Source organism: Eptatretus burgeri, chromosome 5 (genome assembly GCF_056783735.1).
Source record: "Eptatretus burgeri isolate ZD-2024b chromosome 5, Ebu_testis_v1, whole genome shotgun sequence".
Taxonomy (NCBI): Eukaryota; Metazoa; Chordata; class Myxini; order Myxiniformes; family Myxinidae; genus Eptatretus; species Eptatretus burgeri.
In genome coordinates, this window is record NC_140965.1 from 124488645 (window position 1) to 124510014 (window position 21370).

The window sequence follows — 21370 nt, forward strand, 5'->3', positions numbered from 1 at the left end:
CTGGTGGAAAACAACAGAAAAAGAAAGATAATTGCAGGGTAATGTTTTTTTTTTATTATTTTTTTTTTTAATGAATACAAAACTTTCACAGTTATTCTTTTTGTTTTGCTCATTTCAACTTCCCTGTTCCATGGAACATGTTCTTCCAAATACAATAATGCAAATAACTGCTCATTAAACTGATGTCACAAAGACAGACATTCAGGCCTGATATGTCGATTGAAAATGAATGGTGTTCACTTGCTTATCCTTGGAGATTTTTGGAAGAGCTTGCAAATGGGTGTTAAACCCATAGACTCCTCGAGAGAAGGACTGGAACCTCCCCTGCTCGGGGTTTGTATTAGAGTCAGTGGTTAAACCCCATTCTTTTTTGATATATTTTTTCCCCATTACATTCGGTCTTCAGCTGGGTTGGCTGATAATGATTATAAATGGTGAGTTGCTTCACAAGTTAATATGGTAACCAGTTTGTCAGTGAAATTTATCAGTTGAAGTGTCCAGTCTTGTCATTATTCCAATATTGAAACATCTTTTGTTTTCATGCTGTTCTTCTGCAGAAACACACAAATCGGACTCTTCCTCCTCTGGCCATTGAGCCGTGTGGTGAGAAAAGGACCCCGTACGTGAATGCTCTTCGTGAAAAGGTAATTACCCCGCGCATGCAAAGTGAACATCGTTGTGAAGAAATTGGTTCATGTCCATCATCCATCCCTCTTTCTGTCTTATCAGTTGATGATCAAGGAACAACTTGTATAAATCTAATGTTATATTTTGAACATCAATGGGAAATGAATCTTAAGTTTGTCATGACTGTACTTCAGCTCTGAACTTGTCCTGACTGCGTATTCACAGAGAGTGTGAGACAATATTTTTTCTCCTTTTGCCTGCCTGGCAGTGAAGGAAAAATGAAATTCATTCCAAACAAGAAGTATACTGTTTTTCAGGATATTATAAAGGACAGAAACAACAGGCCTGAAGATCAAAGGGAACATGTTAGATCGAGTGATGTAATAGACTTGAGGAAAAACGGCGGTAAAACTCGGAATCTATTTATTTATATGCCATTAAACCTCTTTAAGCCATTTATTTGAATATAATTATCGACATGAAAACTGCAGAACACAAATCGCCTTCATAATGCTTCTAAGAACCATGCTATATATCGACATATAGCAAGAGAGAGCGTGGCATGTGAATGGGTGCAGTATCCGGGTGAAGAAGAAGCCGCCAATATTGCGTTATACCATGCTGATTGAAGCTGCATTCTATGGTGATGAATAAATTCTCCATCTCCTAAATTGCTGCTTAACATCGTCTTATTGCAATGTATCAAGGTTTTATATGAGACTGCTTTGGTGGCACTAAATTTCCGGATTTTTTTCAATTATCTTCAAAATCATTATGTTATCAAAATTAAAGTACAGTATATACTTGAACACTGTGTGGGGTTTCGTTTTCTTTGAAATCTCGAGTTATACTTTTTTTTTTCTCCTCCAAATACGTCAAGGCGCATGCAAGAGTGAAAATACAGAGGTTATCAGAATGAAATTGGTGACTGGGAGTGTGCAGATGATAACTCGGAGAAGCATCAAAAATTTTTTTCGGAGTGACAGGATAAGGGGTTGGTGTTTATCGAGAGTAGTAAAACTCATGAATGTGTAGGGGAGCCACCATGACAGGCTTGGGAGTAGTCTCGGACTCGAGAAACAAATAGGTGACGAGAAAGGCACTTGGTGGGACACATACCTGAGCCAAGCAGAACATTTTACGTTTTGTTGCCCACTGATAGGCCGGATCTGCATTCAGACCTTAAACAAAATCTGATCATCTTGTTCTGGTCACCGACACACTCATCCAACAAGTTTTGCCTCATCAGTTCCACTTTTTGAAATATCATGCCATAAATCTTTTTAACCCCATCTCTCAATTGTGAATAATCACTTTAAAATTCCAGTTTCCCGATCCAGATCTTCACCAAAATTGAATCGGCTTCACCTTGTCACACACCCAACTTGTCTCCCAAGTTTCGTCCAAATCTGTACACAACGTTTTGAGATATCATGCTTTATATCGCTTTTGGTCCCATCTCTTAATGGTGAAGAATCACTTTAAAAATTATTGTATCCAGATCCGGACCTTCAATGAAACCCGAATCAAGTCGTCCTTGGAACACACCCCACCTGCCCACCAAGTTTCATCCAAATCCATTCATAACTTTTCGGAATATCGTTTTTCGATATGTTTTATAGTTTTTGGTCCCATCTCTCGATGGTGAAGAATCATGTAAACTGGAATGGCACTCGGGAGAGCGCATACCTCCACCAGGCTGAACAGTTTACGTTTTGTATCCCAATGATAGGCTGGCTCTGAATCAGGACCTTCACCAAAATCTAATGAACTTGTTCTTTTAACCCACCCAAAATATCAATGAAGATTTGTCATAATCCGTTCATGACTATTTGAGATATCGTGTTATATTGTGCAGTGTACTTATGTATTGTTTTAACTTCTCTATCATTGTGGAAGAATTAAAAAATTTTGGTATTTGGATCCAGATATGAATCTTAATCAAAATCGAATCGATTGGTTTTCATCACACATTCAACCTGCCCACCAAGTTTTGTCGTAATCCGTCTAACCTTTTGAGGTATTGTGCTATATTGTTTTGACCTTATCTCTCAATGGGAAAGAATGACAAATAATTCTGGTATCTGGATATGGATCTGGATCTTCACGAAAATCAGTCCTTTGGTGGCGGATGGAAAGATCATCACAGTGTCATGTTTTTTTATTTTTATTTTTTCAATGAAACAAATCTTTCACAGTGAATTATGCTTTTGTTTTGTGTATTTCAACTTCCCTGTGCAATGGAAAACTCTTTATAAAATTACAGGTAGTGGACAAAAAATGGAAACACCTGTGTTGTTGAGGGACACCAAGTATATGAAGAGCAACGGCTTCAACACTGGTGTGGCCCATGTACTCTGAGGGAAACACATCATCAGCAAAGGGCAACAGTGGGCAGAAGCACATACTGCAGGATCGTGATGTCCATGCATGAATTTGAAGTGCATGGCAAAGCAGGCGAGCAACTGCAGATCAATTGACTGTAAATTTCAACCTGGGGAGTGAGCAGCCAGTTTCATCAAAAACAGTCTGCTGAGAACTCCATAGACTGGGATACCATCGTTGGGTTGCAGTGCACAAACCACTCATCATACCTGGCAATGCACATCTGTGAGTCAAGTGGTGCAAAAAGTAGAGGAAAGGACAAGCGAGCATTGGAGAAATGTGAGGTGGTCAGATGAATCGTCCTTTCCAAGTTCTCGACAAATGGATGAGTGCACCTATGGCGCCAACCGAAAGATCTCTGCAACCCGTGTGCTTTTTTCCAACAGTAAAGGGGTCTTGTGGTTCTGCAATGTTGTGGGGCGAATCTTCCTGGCATTGTTTGGGTGCAGTCATTCCTGAAGAAAGCACGTTCAATGCCAATCTCTCGCCTCAGTCGGAGCATAAACAGAGACCAGGGAAATGACACCCAATGAGTGACGAATACTTTGTCTCATAATGTGCTCGTTGACCGGTGTTACCTCAATTATCATTGGAGTCAGCTTATTGGACACAGCTACAGCAACTCCTTTGGCATGGTAACCATCAGAGTGATCAGACCAATGGTATGTGCAAACACCCGCCATGATCTCGCCACAATCCGGTCTCCGAACCTCAGAGAGTGCTGCAATACCGATGTCCAAACGCTTCAGCTCAGATGATAACAGAGACAGGTGATCATCTTCTCTTCGGGATAGGACATTCCAGGCACCCACCTGATGAGATCACCTCACGTAAACCCAAGGAGACTGCCGTCTAGTGGACGACACTTCAGCACCACTCCGACGCACATTCCTGCAATCTGACCCGGGAATGTTACCCGTGGTTTCCCTCCTATTATCAAAGATTTGAGGTCCCGAAGGCTTTGCCCCAATCCCGTCATCCGGTGAGCTGCCCTGCGAAGGGAAGCTGCACAGGAGGTACTCTGACGGAGTGGGTTTTCAGATTTTTTTTTTTGCGTTTTTGTATTTTGCGCATTGAAGGGTTTTACTGTGGCTGGAGTGCAAATCCTGCCACCAACCTCTTAATAAGAAGTAACCCAACTGCAGGAGGATGTCCACAGACACAGTTGGGCACGAGATATGGATGGCCATTCTCTCACAAGGAGCTCCTCCGCCCTTTGACAGGTTTTGTTTTTAATCCTGCTGGGTGTCCATATCCAAACACCCTCCTCACCAAAAAACCTGGTGGGGAGATGGTTTAGTCGCCGACAACCCAACCATGGAACAGGTTCGTACAGGTTTATATGATAGCTGTTGCAAGTCGCAGATCTGATCTGGCCTGACCTGACATAATCCACACTCTAACATGACCGCACACTCTTCCAAGATCTGATTATCAAACAAAACTGAACAACTGGGCCAGAAGGACCTTGGTCAGAGAGGTTACCGATAATCGAATGACCACTCTCAGAGAACAACAGATTTCCTTGGCTGAGATGAGAGAACCTGACAGAAGGACATCAATCTCTGCAGCACTTCACAAATCGAGGCTTTATGGGAGAGTGGCCAGACGGAAGCCACCCCTGAGGAAATGGCACAAGACAGCATGCCTGGAGTTTGCAAAAAGGCATGGGGAAGAGTCTGAGAGCTTGAGGAGAAACATTCTGTGGTCTAATGAGACAAAAATTGAACTATTTGGCATGAATGCAAAGCACTACGTCTGTCAAAAACCGAGCACGGCTCATCACCCATGTCATACTATCCTGACTGTGAAGCATGGTGGTGGCAGCATTATGCACTGGGGATGATTTTCAGTGGTAGGAACTGGGAGACTTGTAAGGATAGAGGAAGTAATAACTGGAACCAAATGCAGGCACATCCTTGAGGAGTACCTGCTTCAGAGTGCAAAAGACCTTTGACTGTGGTGAAGATTAATGTTCCAACAGGACAATGACCCCAAACATGCAGCCAAAGCAACACTGGAATGGCTTCAAAACAACAATGTGAACATCCTTGAGTGGCCCAGCCAAAGGTAAGACTTGAATCCCATCGAAAATCTGTGGAAAGACTTGAATATTGCTGCTCACCGATTCTCCGCATCCAACTTGACAGAGCTTGAGTAAATCTGCAAGGAAGAAAGGGAGAAACTCCCCAAATCCAGATGTGCAAAGCTGATGCAGACACCCAAGTGGACTTGAAGCTGTAATTTTCAATAAATTTGTAAAAATTTCCAAAAACATGTTTTCACTTTGTCATTATGGGGTATTTTCTGTAGATCGGAAAGAAAAAATTATTTTTAATCCATTTTAAATTCAGGCTGTAACACAACATGTGAAAAAATCAACATGTGTGAATACTTTTTGAAAGCACTGCGAGTTTCTGAAGGTTATCAGACTTCAAGTGGCAATTGGGAACAGGGAGATGATAATGCACAGAAACATCAATTGTTTTTGAGTAACAGGTAGGATTAGGGGTCTGTTTTCATCAAGAGTAGTCAAGCTCATCAGTGGATTTATGAGACACACGTGGGTGGGGATTGCCTACAGTCTTGAAGGACTCAATAAACTGGTGGAAAACAACAGAGAAAGAAAGATAATTGCAGGTTCATGGTTTTTTTTTTTATGAATACAAACCTTTCACAGTTGGTTATTCTTTTTGTTTTGCCAATTTCAACCTCCCTGTGCCATGAAACATGTTCTTCCAAATACAATAATGCAAATAACTGCTCATTAAACTGATGTCACAAAGACAGACATTCAGGCCTGATATGTCGATGGAAAATGAATGTTGTTCACTTGCTTATCCTTGGATATTGTTGGAAGAGCTTGCCAATGCGTGTGAAACAACATTCTTTTTTGATATATTTTTCCCCATTACATTCGGTCTTTAGCTGGGTTGGCTGATAATATGATTATAAATGGTGAGTTGCTTCACAAGTTAATATGGTAACTAGTTTGTCAGTGAAAGTTTATCAGTTGAAGTGTCCAGTCTTGTCATTATTCCAATATTGAAACATCTTTTGTTTTCATGCTGTTCTTCTGCAGAAACACACAAATTGGACTCTTCCTCCTCTGGCCATTCAGCCGGTGGTTCTTAAGCCGTGTGGAGAGAAAAGTTCCCCATATTTGAATGCTTTTCGTGAAAAGGTAATTACCCCGCGCATGCAAAGTGAACATCGTTGTGAAGAAATTGGTTCATGTCCATCATCCATCCCTCTTTCTGTCTTATATTTTGTTATATTTTGATCATGAATCGGAAAACGAATCTGAAGTTTATCATGACTGTACTTCAGCTCTGTACTTGTCCCCACTGGGTATTCACAGAGAGTGTGAGACAATATTTTTACTCCTTTTGCCTGCCTAGCAGTCAAGGAAAAATGAAATTCTTTCCAAACAAGACGTGTACTGTTTTTAAGGATGTAAAAAGGACAGAAACAACAGCCTGAAGATCGAAGGTAACATGTTAGATTGAGTGATGTAATAGACTTGAGGCAAAACGCTGGTTAACGCCCAGTCACACCTTGACGTTTCAGTCAGCTAATGCCGATTTTTGAAAAATTTGTCTAAAACGCTGGCGCACGTCCAATACGTTATGGGTAAGTTTTGGAAACATTGAGAGCACGCTGAAAAACACTGCCAGACGTCGTAGTACGCTGGCTTTCATCGTTGTACTTTGCAGTTGTCCTCAAATTTTAGCATGCTTGAAATTTTACGACTTATGCCAGCGTATGACTCAGAAGTTCCGCTACGCTGGCCATAAGTTTTAGGTACGTTATGCAATCGTTGACACACGTTCCTTGTAAGTTACTCAAAAGTCGAAACACGTCGAGGTCATGTTTCGCGTACCCGAAACTTATTTATAACCTATGAGTAACGTGTTGTAGGCACTTTGCGCGATCATTGACACACGTCAACACACGTTACTTTTAAGTTACTCATAGGCTGAAAGACGTCAGGGTAATGTTTAGCGAACCTGAAACTTATTTATAACCTATGAGTGACATGTTGTTAACACGCTACGCGATCGTTGAGACACGTCGACACTCCTTGCTTGAAAGTTACTCAAAAGTCGAAACACGTCGAGGTAATGTTTCGCGTCAGTGTTCCAGACTCCATGGTTTTTTTTTTTTTCTTTGGCATGACATTGATGTTGACGCCTCAATTTCTAGTGCGGTTATAATATAATATAATTAATAGGCTGCCGCTCAATGATTTAAATAATAACTTCACTAGAAATCGAAGTGTCAATATCACCGTTATGAAGAAGAAAAAAAAAAAACACCATGGAGTCTGGAACACTGACGGGTTCCTCCTTGTGTGAAGCCCATTTTTATATAGCAATTCCCCTAAACGCTGCCAGTACGCCATTATATGGGAGTTGTAAGTTAGAAACACGTTCATTTAGTTCTTTGGTCGTCCAGAAGACGTCAATCAAATACGTCTACATACGTCAATGTGCATTGGAAATATGTTAGGAATTGGTTTAAACCACGTTACTCATAAGTTAGAAATAACTTTCGGGTACGCAAGACATTAGCTCGACGTGTTTTGACTTATGAGTAGCTTTCAAGTAACTTTTGTCGACGTGTGCCAACGTTCGCATATCGTGCGTACGACTTATTCCCATCGCATGCGGAACGTGTGAGGCATACGGCAAGGACGTCGTAAAATTTTTCTGGCCGTGATGATTTGAATCGTTGTGCGGCAGCCTTTTAATAGGCTACGCCACGTGATCATCGGTGATACGTGCAGCGCTATGCATAAGTTAGACTATCGTTGGGCATAGGTTGTGAACGCCGACAACAGGCTCAGCATTCGTTGGTACAAGTTATCGATAAGACAACGAAACGTTCTGTGTCCGTTACTAATATGTTATGCATACGACCAACTCGCTATGAATACGTCCGCATCTTTAAAAAAAAACATCAAAAGTTCAACGTAAGCCAGCGTTTTACATACATTTTGATACGTTGCCATTGCTTGCTAAATCATCAAGGTGTGACTGGGCCTCAAAACCCGGAATCGATTTTCGTATATGCCATTAAACTTCTTAAAGCCATTTATTGGAATATAATTATCGACATGAGCACTGTAGAACACAAATCGCCTTCATAATGCTTCCAAGAACCATGCTTTTTTATCGACATATAGCAAGAGAGGGCGTGGCATGTGAATGGGTGCAGTATCGGGGTGAAGAAGAGGCCGCCGATATTGCGATGTACCATGCCAATTGACGCTGCATTCCATGGTGATGAATAAATTCTCCATCTCCTAAACTGCTGCATAACATCGTCTTATTGCATTATATCAAGGTTTTATATGAGACTGCTTTGGTGGCACTAAATTTCCGGATTTTTTTTCAATTATCATCAAAATCATTATGTTATCAAAATTTAAGTGAAGTATATACTTGAACACTGTGTGGGTTTCGTTTTCTTTGAACTCTCGAGTTGTACTGATGTTTTTCCCCTCCAAATACGTCGAGGCGCATGCAAGAGTGAAAATACAGAATGAAAATGGTAACTGGGAGTGAGCAGATGATAACTCAGAGAAGCATCAAATTTTTTTTCAGAGTGACAGGATAAGGGGTCAGTGTTTATTGAGAGTAGTAAAACTCATCAGTGGGTAGGGGAGCCACCATAACAGGATTGGGAGTAGTCTCGGACTCGAGAAAAAAATAGGAGACCAGAAAGGCATTTGGTGGGACACATACCTGAGCCAAGCAGAACATTTTACGTTTTGTAGCCCAATGATCGGCCGGATCTGCATTCAGACCTTAAACAAAATCTGATCAGCTTGTTCTGGTCACCTATACACTCATCCAGCAAGTTTTGCCATAATTGGTCAAACCTTTTGAAATATCATGCCATAATTCGTTTTCACCCCATCTCTCAATTGTGAAGACTCACTTTTAAATTCCAGCATCCAGATCCAGATCTTCACCAAAATTGAATCGGCATCACCTTGTCACACACCCAACTTGTCTCCCAAGTTTCGTCCAAATCCGTCCACAACGTTTTGAGACATCATGCTTTATAGCGTGTTTTGGTCCCATCTCTTAATGGTGAAGAATCACTTTAAAAAATTCTTGTATCCAGATGCGGACCTTCACTGAAACCCCAATAAAGTCGTCCTTGGCAAACACCCCACCTGCCTGCCAAGTTTCATCCGAATCCGTTCATAACTTTCCGTAATATCGTGCTGTACGATATGTTGCTGTATTTAGTTTTTGGTCCCATCTCTCGATGGTGAAGAATCATTTAAACGACAATGGCACTCGGGAGGGCGCATACCTCAACCAGGCTGAACAGTTTACCTTTTGTATCCCAATGATAGGCTGAATCTGAATCAGGCCCTTCACCAAAATCTAATTTACTTGTTCTTTTTGCCTTCCCAACTTATCAATCAAGTTTTGTCATCCGTTCATTACTTTTGGAGATATCGTGTTACACTGTGAATTGTACTTGTGTATTGTTTTGACTTCTCTATCAATGTGGAAGAATTAAAAAATTTTGGAATTTGGATCCAGATCTTCATCAAAATCTAATCGATTCGTTCTCATCACACATTCAACCTGCCCACTAAGTTTTGTCATAATCCGTCTAACCTTTTGAGATATTGTGCTAGATATAGTTTTGTCCCTCTCTCTCAATGGGAAAGAATGACAAATAATTCTGGTATCTGGATATGGATCTGGATGTTTACTAAAATCAATCCTTCGGTGGCGAAGGGAAAGATCATCACAGTGTCATGTTTTTTTTTTTTTTTTTTTTTTAATTTCAATGAAACAAATCTTTCACAGTGAATTATGCTTTTGTTTTGCGTATTTCAACTTCCCTGTGCCATGGAAAACTCTTTCTAAAATTACAGGTAGTGGACAAAAAATGGAAACACCTGTGTAAATAAGGGACGACAGGTATATGAAGAGCAACTGCTTAAACACAGGTGTGGCCCATGTACTATGATGGAAACATATCATCAGCAAAGGGCAACAGTGTGCGGAAGCAAATACTGCAGGATTGTGATGTCCATGCATGAATTTGAAGTGCAAGGCAAAGCAGGCGATCAACTGCAGATCAATTGACTGTAAATTTCAACCTGGGGAGTGAGCAGCCAGTTTCATCAAAAACAATCTGTTGAGAACTACACAGACCAGGATACCATAGTCGGGTTGCCATGCACAAACCATTCATCCTACCTGGCAATGCACATCTGTGAGTCGAGTGGTGCAAAAAGCGGAGGAAAGGACCACCGAGCATTGGAGAAATGTGAGGTGGTCAGATGAATCGTCCTTCTCCACGTTCTCGACAAATGGACGAGTGCAAGTATGGCACCAACCAAAAGATCTCTGCAACCCAGAGTGCTTTTTCCAACAGTAAAGGGGTCTTGTGGTTCTGTAATGTTGAGGGGCGAATCTTCCTGGCATTGTTTGGGTACAGTCATTCCCTAAGAAAGCAAGTTCAATGCCAATCTATCACCTCAGTCGGAGCATAAACAGAGACCAGGGAAATGATACCCAATGAGTGACTAATACATTGTCTCATAATGTGCTCGTTGACCGGTGTTACCTCAATTATAATTGGAGTCAGCTTATTGGAGAAAGCGACAGCAACTCCTTGGGCATGGTAACCATCAGAGTGATTAGACCAATGGCATGTTTAACCACCCACCTTGATCTCGCAGCAATCCGGTCTCCGAACCTCAGAGAGTGCTGCAATACCGATGTCCAAACGCTTGAGCTCAGATGATAACAGAGACAGGTGATCATCCTCTCTTCGGGATAGGACATTCCAGGCACCCACCCGATGGGATCGCCTCACGTAAACCCAAGGAGACTGCCGTCTGGTGGACGACACCTCAGCACCACTCCGACGCACATTCCTGCAATCTGACCCGGGAATGTTACTCCGTGGTTTCCCTCCTATTATCAAAGATTGGGGGTCCCCAAGGCTTTGCCCCAATCCCGTCATCCGGTGAGCTGTCCTGCGAATGGAAGCTGCACAGGAGGTACTCCCACGGAGTGGGTTTTCAGATTTATTTGCGTTTTGGTGTTTTGCGCATTGAAGGGTTTTACAGTGGCCGGAGTACAAATCCTGCCACCAACCTCCTAATATGAAGTGACCCAACTGCAGGAGGACGTCCGCAGACACAGTTGGGCACGAGATATGGATGGCCGTTCGCTCACAAGGAGCTTTTCCGCCCTTTAACAGGTTTTGTTTTTGATCCTGCTTGGTGTCCATATCCAAACACCCTCCTCACCAAGAAATCTGGTGGCGGAGATGCTTTAGTCGCCGACAACCCAACCATAGAACAGGTTAGTACAGCTTTATATGATACCTGCAGCAAGTCGCAGATCTTATCTGGCCTGACCTGACATAACCCACACTCCAATATGACTGTTGGACTGGGTGTTTGGATATGGACACCCAGCAGGATTAAAAAAAAACCTGTCAAAGGGCGGAGGAGCTCCTTGTGAGCCATCGGCCATCCATATCTAGTGCCCAACTGTGTCTGCGGACATCCTCCTGCAGTTGGGTTACTTTTTATTCGGAGGTTGGTGGCAGGATTTGCACTCCAGCCTCCGTAAAACTCTTCATTCCGCAAAACGCAAAAACATCTGAAAACCCACTCCGTAAGAGTACCTCCTCCGCAGCTTCCCTTCGCATGGCAGCTCACCGGATTACGGGATTGGGGCAAAGACTTCGGGACCCCCAATCTTTGATGAAAGGAGGGAAACCACGGCGTAACATCCCTGGGTCAGATTGCGGGAGAGTGTGTCAGAGTGGTGCTGAGGTGTCGTCCACCAGACGGCGGTCTCCTTGGGTTAGCCTGAGGTGGTCCCTTCGGGTGGGTGCCTGGAATGTCCTATCCCGAAGGGAGGATGATCACCTGTCTCTGTTATCATCTCAGCTCAAGCGTTTGGACATCGTTATTGCAGTACTCTCTGAGGTTCGGAGACCGGATTGCGGCGAGATAATGGTGGGTGGTTCCACCTTCTATGGTCTGGTCGCCCTGATGGTTACCATCGTCAAGGAGTTGTCGCTGTGTCCACTAAGCTGACCCCAATGATAATTGAGGTAACACCGATCAACGAGCGTATTATGAGACTCAGGGTTCGTCACTCTTTCGGTGTCATTTCCCTGGTCTCTGTCTATGCTCCGACTGAGGCGAGTAACCTCACCGTGAAGGACACATTCTACGCCACGCTCGAGTCTGTGGTTGATCAGTGCCCCAGACGAGATACACTTCTGGTCTTGGGGGATTTCAATGCTTCGACTGGAAATGATAGGAATGGTTATCAGATATGTGTTGGTCCCCATGGGTCAGGAACTCTGAACCAGAATAGCACGAAGTTCCTTGACTTTGCAAGAAGTCATGGACTCAGGGTGGCTGGTTCATGGTTTCAGCGCCCACAAGCTCATCGCTGGGCTTGGTATTCCAATGCTGGCGGTGTGGAAAAGGAGATTGACCATGTCCTCGTTGACGATCGCTGGAGGATGATCCAGAACTGCAAGGTCTACCGGAGTGCTCAGTTCCTCAATACTGACCACCGGCTTGTTGTAGCAACTCGAAAGCTGCACCTTAAATCCTGGAGAATGGTACCATCCCAGCCTAGGCTGGATGTTGGCAAGCTCAAGGATGAGAGAGTAGCTGAGGAGTTTGCAAACAGGCTGAGTGGACATTTGGGGTGTCTGGGTGCTTTGGGGGGTCCTGAAGAGTTGTGGAGTGCCTTCAAGACCACCGTCCTTGATGTTGCCGGTGGATGTCTTGGAACTCACCACAGGGCAAAGAATAATTTTGTCTCTACGGACACTGGATACCATTGACCAGAGTCGCAGGGCCAGGCTGAATGGCAGAGCTGAACTGTTCAGGGAGCTGAGGCGTAAAACTGCATGTGCACTAAGGGTGGACACGGAGGTCTATGTACGAGGAATCTGTGAGGTGGGAGAGCATCACCTGTGGCAGGTGATTCTCATCCCGCTCACAGGGGAATTCGCGCATCGCGTTCATCCAAGCCCATCCCTCGGAGCACTGCAGTTAGAGCAGAGAGTGTTAGGCTCTTGACGGAGGAGTCTGAAGTGAAGGCCCGCTGGGCTGGTTTCTTTGAGCGGTTGTACCAGGCTGATCCACCAGCTGTAGAGTTGGACATCAAGGGTGTTACAATCCCTGTTGCTGACCCTCCAGTCAACTGTGGTCCACCTTCGCTTGTGGAAACACGGGCTGCGGTGAACCGGTTGAAACGGGGTAAAGCTCCAGGGATCTGTGGCATCCATGCTGATCTTCTCAAGGCTGGTGGAAATGCTGCACTGGTGTTGTTGCATGCAGTTTTGTGCTCTGCCTGGAACACGGGCATCATCCCAACTGATTGGAAGAGGGGCCTTGTTGTCCCTCTCTGGAAAGGGAAGGGTGATCGCAAGACTGCAACAACCACCGAGGGGTGACGCTGCTCTCAGTGCCGGGCAAGGATTTTGCTCGGATAATTCTTGATAGGGTTCGCCACCATCTGCTTGAGCACCAGCGTCCAGAGCAGTCAGGCTTTACACCAAAGAAGTCAATGATTGACCGTATCCTTGCTCTTCGTGTCCTCACTGAACACAGACGAGAGTTTCGGCAGGCGCTGCTTGCAGCCGATGTTGATCTCTGTAAAGCGTTTGATTCAGTGAATCGGGATGCCCTCTGGAGGATTCTTGGTCTTTGTGGGGTGCCACCAAAACTGATCAATCTGATTTCTGAACTCTACTCTGGAACTGAGAGTGCTGTGAAGTGTGGTGGTACCATCTCTGACTTATTTCCAGTTGTTACTGGAGTTTGTCAGGGGTGTTTACTGGCCCCCACACTTTTCAGCACTTGCATGGACTGGATTTTATGGAGGATGTCGGAAAGATCAAGCTGCCGTGCATCGTTTGGGAATGTCAAGATCTCGGACCTTGATTTCGCAGATGATGCAGTCATCTTTGCGGAGACTTTAGATATCCTTTTGGGGGCCCTTGAGGTGCTGAATGAGGAGTCTGAGCCGCTGGGATTATGGGTTTATTGGGTCAAAACTAAGATCCAGTCTTTCAATGACATCTTGGATGCTGCTTTCCTGTCTGTGTCTGTTTGTGGTGAGGATGTTGAGGTCATGGAGAGATTCACTTACCTTGGCAGTGATATTCATGTCTCTGCTGGCTGTGAGTCAGAGGTCAAGAGACGTCTGGGTCGGGCCTGGGGAGTCATGGGTTCACTGGATCATGGGGTGTGGCGCTGCCGGTACCTGTGCGGGAGGACGAAAGTCCGAGTCTTTAGGTCCTTGGTGCTTCCAGATTTGCTCGATGGATGCGAGACTTGGACTCTGACCAAGAATCTGAGATGGAGACTTAATTCCTTTGGTACCTGGTCTCTTCAGAGAATACTTGGCTATCGCTGGTCAGATTTTGTGTCCAACGAGCGGTTGCTCAGAGAGACTCGGATGAGATTTGTTACCTGCATGGTCCGTGAGCGTCAGTTGCGGCTGTATGGACAGGTGGCTCGTTTTGCTGACGCTGATCCTGCTCACCAGATTCTCTCGGCGATGGAGTCTCGTGAGTGGAGGAGGACAATGGGCCGACCACGTGCCTCGTGGTTGCAGCAGGTTGACCAGCATCTCAAGGAGATGGGGATGGGCCTGGCATCTGCATGGGGGAAGGCCAGACGGAGGCCCCTGGAGTACCGGCGGAAAGTGGACGCAGCGACGCGCTGTTCTGGCACATGCTCCCATACCTGACCTGACCAACATGACCCCACACTCTTCCAAGATCTGACCATCCAAGAAAACTGAACAACTGGGAGAGAAGGACCTTGGTCAGGGAGGTGACCGATAATCGAATGACCACTCTGATAGAACAACAGAGTTCCTTGGCTGAAATGACAGAACCTGACAGAAGGACAACAATCTCTGCAGCACTTCACAAATCGAAGCTTTCTGGGAGAGTGGCCAGACGGAAGCCATCCCTGAGAAAATGGCACATGACAGACAGCATGCCTGGAGTTTGCAGAAAGGCATGTGGAAGCGTCTGAGAGCTTGAGGAGAAAGATTCTGTGGTCTCATAAATCAAAAATTGAACTATTTGGCATGAATGCAAAGCACTACGTCTGTCAGAAACCGAGCACAGCTCATCACCCATTTAACACCATCCCGACCATGAAGCATGGTGGTGGCAGCATTATGCACTGGGGATGCTTTTCAGTGGTTGGAACTGGGAAACTTGTAAGGATAGAGGAAATAATGAATGGAACCAAATACTGGCAAATCCTTGAGGAGAACCTGCTTCAGAGTGCAAAAGACCTTGGACTGTGGTGAAGATTAATGTTCCAACAGGACAATGACCCCAAGCATGCAGCCAAAGCAACACGGAAATGGCTTCAGAACAAAAATGTGAATGTCCTTGAGTGGCCCAGCAAAGGTCAGACTTGAATCCCATTGAAAATGTGTGGAAAGACTTGAATATTGCTGCTCACAGATTCTCCGCATCCAACTTGACAGAGCTTGAGCAAATCTGCAAGGAAGAGTGGGAGAAATTCCCAAATCCAGATGTGCAAAGCTGATGGAGACACCCAAGAAGACTTGAAGCTGTAATTTTCGATATATTTGTAAAAATTTCCAAAAACATGTTTTCACTTTGTCATTGTGGAGTATTTTCTGAAGATCGGTGAGAAAAAATTATTTTTAATCCATTTTAAATTCAGGCTGTTACACAACATGTGAAAAAATCAACATGTGTGAATACTTTTTGAAAGCACTGTGAGTTTCTGAAGGTTATCAGACTTCAAGTGGCAATTGGGAACAGGGAGATGATAATGCACAGAAACATCAATTGTTTTTGAGTAACAGGTAGGATTAGGGGTCTGTTTTCATCGAGAGTAGTCAAGCTCATCAGTGGATTTATGAGACACACGTGGGTGGGGATTGCCTACAGTCTTGAAGGACTCAAGAAACTGGTGGAAAACAACAGAGAAAGAAAGATAATTGCAGGTTCATGGTTTTTTTTTTATGAATACAAACCTTTCACAGTTGGTTATTCTTTTTGTTTTGCCAATTTCAACTTCCCTGTGCCATGGAACATGTTCTTCCAAATATAATAATGCAAATAACTGCTCATGAAACTGATGTCACAAAGACAGACATTCAGGCCTGATATGTCGATTGAAAATGAATGGTGTTCACTTGCTTATCCTTGGAGATTTTTGGAAGAGCTTGCAAATGCGTGTTAAAACCCATTCTTTTTTGATATATTTTTTCCCCATTACATTCTGTCTTCAGCTGGGTTGGCTGATAATATGATTATAAATGGCGAGTTGTGAAACAAGTTAATATGGTAACCAGTTTGTCAGTGAAAGTTTATCAGTTGTCCAGTCTTGTCATTATTCCAATATTGAAACATCTTTTGTTTTCATGCTGTTCTTCTGCAGAAACACACAAATCGGACTCTTCCTCCTCTGGCCATTCAGCCAGTGGTCCTGAAATCGTGTGGGGAGAATAGGTCCACACACGTGAATGCTCTTCGTGAAAAGGTAATTACCCCACGCATGCAAAGTGACCATCGTTGTGAAGAAATTGCTTCATGTCCATCATCCATCCCTCTTTCTGTCTTACCAGTTGATGATCAGGAACAACTTGTATAAATCTGATGTTATATTTTGAACATGAATCGGAAAACAAATCTTAACTTTGTCATGACTGTACTTTCGCTCTGAACTTGTCCCGACTGCGTATTCACAGAGTGTGAGACAATATTTTTACTCATTTTGCCTGCCTGGCAGTCAAGGAAAAATGAAATTCATTCCAAACAAGAAGTATACTGTTTTTAAGGATGTTATAAAGGACAGAAACAACAGGCCTCAAGATCGAAGGTAACATGTTAGATCGAGTGATGTAATAGACTTGAGCAAAACGGCGGTAAAACTCAGAATCAATTTATTTATATGCCATTAAACCTCTTTAAGCCATTTATTTGAATTGAATTATCGACATGAACACTGAAGAACAAAATTCGCCTTCATAATGCTTCCAAGAACCATGCTATATATCGACATATAGCAAGAGAGAGCGTGGCATGTGAATGGGTGCAGTATCGGGATGAAGAAGAGGCTGCCGATATTGCGATGTTCCATGCTGATTGACGCTGCATTCTATGGTGATGAATAAATTCTCCATCTCCTAAACTGCTGCTTAACATCGTCTTATTGCATTATATCAAGGTTTTGTATGAGACTGCTTTGGTGGCACTAAATTTTCGGATTTTTTTCAATTATCTTCAAAATCATTATGTTATCAAAATTATGTACAGTATATACTTGAACAGTGTGGCGTTTCGTTTTCTTTGAACTCTCGAGTTATACTTTTGATTTTCCCCTCCAAATACGTCGAGGCGCATGCAAGAGTGAAAATACAGAGGTTATCAGAATGAAATTGGTAACTGTGAGTGAGCAGATGAAAACTCACAGAAGCATCAAATTTTTTTCAGAGTGACAGGATAAGGGGTCGGTGTTTATTTAAAGTAGTAAAACTCATCAATGGGTAGGGGAGCCTCCATGACAGGATTGGAAGTAGTCTCGGACTCGAGAAACAAATAGGAGACTCGAAAGGCACTTGGTGGGACACATACCTGAGCCAAGCAGAACATTTTACGTTTTGTAGCGCACTGATAGGCCGGATCTGCATTCAGACCTTAAACAAAATCTGATCAGCTTGTTCTGGTCACCCACACACTCATCCACCAAGTTTTGCCATAATCAGTCCAACTTTTTGAAATATCATGCCATAAATCGTTTTAACCCCATCTCTCAATTGTGAAGAATCACTTTTAAATTCCACTGTCCAGATCCAGATCTTCACCAAAATTGAATCGGTTTTACCTTCTCACACACCCACCTTGTCTCCCACGTTTCGTCCAAACTGTCCACAACGTTTTGAGACATTATGCGTTATATCGTTTTTGGTCCCATCTCTTAATTGTGAAGAATCACTGAAAAAATTCTTGTATCCAGATCCGGACCTTCACTGAAACCCGAATCAAGTTGTCCTTGGCACACACCCAAACCTGCCCGTCAAGTTTCATCTGAATCCGTTCATAACTTTTCGTCATATCGTGCTATACGATGTTATTTAGTTTTTAGTCCCATCTGTCGATGGTGAAGAATCGTGTAAACTGGAATGGCACTCGGGAGGGCGCATACCTCCACCAGGCTGAACAGTTTACGTTTTGTATCCCAATGATTGGCCGAATCTGAATCAGGACCTTAAAGGTCCCCTGACATGCAAAACTTTCTGGTTATTTATATATTAACTTGACCTTCCTTGTGAAGAAATCACCCATGTTTTTTTTTTTTATCAAATATGGGATTATTACAGCAATATTTCGATCATTTCTGGTGCTTTTCACAACTTGCTATGCCCCGCCCCTAAAAAACGTTGACTTCAGCGAATCGCAGCGTTGACGTCACATAGAGAAACTCGCACAGAGTGGATTGACTCAAGATCTCTCGAGTCCAGAGCAGCGTTTCTCAACATTCTTCCCCTTGTGGAACCCTTGAAATAGTTTTCATGTCTTGGGAACCCCTGCATAAAAATTATTTTATGCCATTATTTATATCGAGCTCTTATATTTTTAGTTATATAGATACCTAGTTTCAGGAAAAAATGACCCCCTTTTAGTCAAATTTATTGGCAATGAAAAAAAAACATACTGCTCGTTTTTGTGAGACCTCACACCGAGGTTTTAATTCACAAAAATTATTATTTTTAATTTTTTGTTTGAAAACGTCATTTTTGAAAGCGTTTTTCAACCCCGAGTCTGTTTGACAATTAAAAAACACACCTCATGTTGCTTGATCAACAAAACTTAAACAAATAAAGCTGAAGCAATAAAGGTAAACAGAAGAACTAACAGAGAGAGAGAGACAGACAGACAGACTGACTTCGTGCTCGGAAGCACAGAGAAGATAGATGGACACCATTCGTGCATGCGTCCCGTACTTGAGTCAGTCACTCAATGATACACGAATCCGCCACTTACAGGACGTCCACTAACCAGTGAGGGCGGTTTCACACTGGCGCCATATATACATCGTTAAATACATTCCCTATGGTTGTTATAATTGTCAATAATATAAGAGGTTGAAGCTTCTCTTATAATAACCAAGGAGTTTCCAACAATATGCCGTTTGTGTATAGTAAAATTACGAATATGAAATCAAACAAAAACGACTGAAAAATACATTAGCCTATTTATTACTGTTTCTTGCGGAACCCCGAGCGACCTCTTGCAGAACCCTCGGGTTCCGGGGAACCCCGGTTGAGAAACACTGTTCTCGACGAGTCCGATAAATCCGCCGTCTGTCCGACTCGTCTGATAAATCCGTCGTCCATCCCACTTGGCCGATAAATCTGATGTGCTGAAGCTTTCTTTTATTATTCTCTTTTCTTCATTGTTTTCGACTCACTCTCTCTCTCTCTCTCTCTCTCTCTCTCTCTCTCTCTCTCTCTCTCTCTCTCTCTCTCTCTCTCTCTCTCTCTCTCTCTCTCTCTCTCTCTCTCTCTCTCTCTCTCTCTTTCTCTTTCTCTTTCTCTCTCTCTCTCTCTTTCTCTCTTTCTTTCTCTTTCTCTCTTTCTTTCTCTTTCTCTCTTTCTCTTTCTCTTTCTCTCTTCTCTCTTTTCTCTCTCTCTCTCTCTCTTTCTCTCTCTTCTCTCTCTTCTCTTTCTCTCTCTTTCTCTTTCTCTCTTTCTTTCTCTTCTTTTCTCTCTTTCTCTTTCTCTCTTCTCTCTTTCTCTCTTCTCTTTCTCTTTCTCTCTTTTCTCTCTTTCTCTCTTTCTCTCTTTTCTCTCTTTCTCTCTTTCTCTTTCTTTTTCTCTCTTTTTCTTTTCTCTCTTTTTCTCTTTCTCTCTCTATTTCTCTCTCTCTTTCCTCTCTTCTCTCTTCTCTCTTTCTTTTTCTCTCTTTCTCTTTCTCTCTCTTTCTCTCTTTCTCTCTTTCTCTCTTTCTTTTTCTCTCTCTTTCTCTTTTCTCTTTCTCTTTTTCTCTCTTTCTTTTTCTCTCTTTCTTCTCTCTTTCTCTCTCTTTCTCTCTTTCTCTCTTTCTCTTCTCTTCTCTTTCTCTTTCTCTCTTTCTTTTCTCTCTCTTTCTTTTTCTCTCTTTCTCTTTCTCTCTTCTCTCTCTTTCTTTTTCTCTCTTTCTTTTTCTCTCTTTCTCTCTTTCTCTCTTCTCTTCTCTCTTTCTTTTTCTCTCTTTCTCTCTTTTTCTCTCTTCTTTTCTCTCTTTTCTCTCTTTTCTCTCTTTCTCTTTTCTCTCTTTTCTCTCTTTCTTTTTCTCTCTCTCTTTTTCTCTCTTTCTTTTTTCTCTCTTTCTTTTTCTCTCTTTTTCTCTTTCTCTTTTCTCTCTTTCTCTCTTTCTTTTTCTCTCTCTTTCTTTTCTCTCTCTTTTTCTCTCTTTCTTTTTCTCTCTTTCTCTTTTTCTCTTTTCTCTCTTCTTTCTCTTTCTTTTTCTTCTTCTCTTTTTCTCTCTTTCTTTTCTCTCTTTCTCTCTTTTTCTCTTTCTCTCTTTCTCTCTCTTTCTCTTTTCTCTCTTCTTTTTCTCTCTCTTTTTCTCTTTCTTTTCTCTTTCTTTTTTCTCTCTTTTCTTTTTTCTCTTTCTCTTTTCTCTTCTTTTTCTCTTTTTCTCTCTTTCTTTTTCTCTCTTCTCTTTTCTCTTTTTCTCTTTTCTCTTTCTTTCTTTTTCTCTTTTTTCTCTTTTTCTCTCTTTTTCTCTCTCTTTTTTTCTCTCTTTTTCTCTCTTTCTCTTTTTTCCTTTTCTCTCTCTTTTTCTCTCTCTTTTTCTCTCTTCTTTTCTCTCTTTTTCTCTTCTTTTCTCTCTCTTTTTCTCTTTTCTCTTTTTCTCTCTTTTCTCTTTTCTTCTTTTTTCTCTCTTTTTCTCTCTTTTTCTCTCTTTCTCTTTTCTTTTCTCTCTTTTCTCTCTCTCTTTTTTCTCTCTTTTCTCTTTTCTCTCTCTCTTTTTCTCTCTTTCTCTCTTTCTCTCTCTCTTTTTCTCTCTTTCTCTCTTTCTCTCTCTCTTTTCTCTCTTTCTCTCTTTCTCTCTCTCTTTTTCTCTCTTTCTCTCTTTCTCTCTCTCTTTTTCTCTCTTTCTCTCTTTCTCTCTCTCTTTTTCTCTCTTTCTCTCTTTCTCTCTCTCTTTTTCTCTCTTTCTCTCTTTCTCTCTCTCTTTTTCTCTCTTTCTCTCTTTCTCTCTCTCTTTTTCTCTCTTTCTCTCTTTCTCTCTCTCTTTTTCTCTCTTTCTCTCTTTCTCTCTCTCTTTTTCTCTCTCTCTGTGT

General features: G+C 42.6%; 1 protein-coding gene across 4 annotated transcripts in view; it reads left to right on the top strand.

Moving 5' to 3' along the window:
- Positions 1–21370, top strand: part of LOC147027286 (uncharacterized) — a 71389-nt gene that overhangs the window by 5448 nt on the left and 44571 nt on the right. For 3 of the 4 annotated variants that reach the window (XM_085883548.1, XM_085883549.1, XM_085883552.1), the window contains exons 2-4: positions 558–644; positions 6095–6196; positions 16478–16579. In XM_085883548.1, coding sequence (XP_085739674.1) covers positions 558–644; positions 6095–6196; positions 16478–16579 — 291 coding nt within the window. The remainder of the gene's footprint in view (positions 1–557; positions 645–6094; positions 6197–16477; positions 16580–21370) is intronic. The other variant, XM_085883551.1, reaches the window with a different exon arrangement.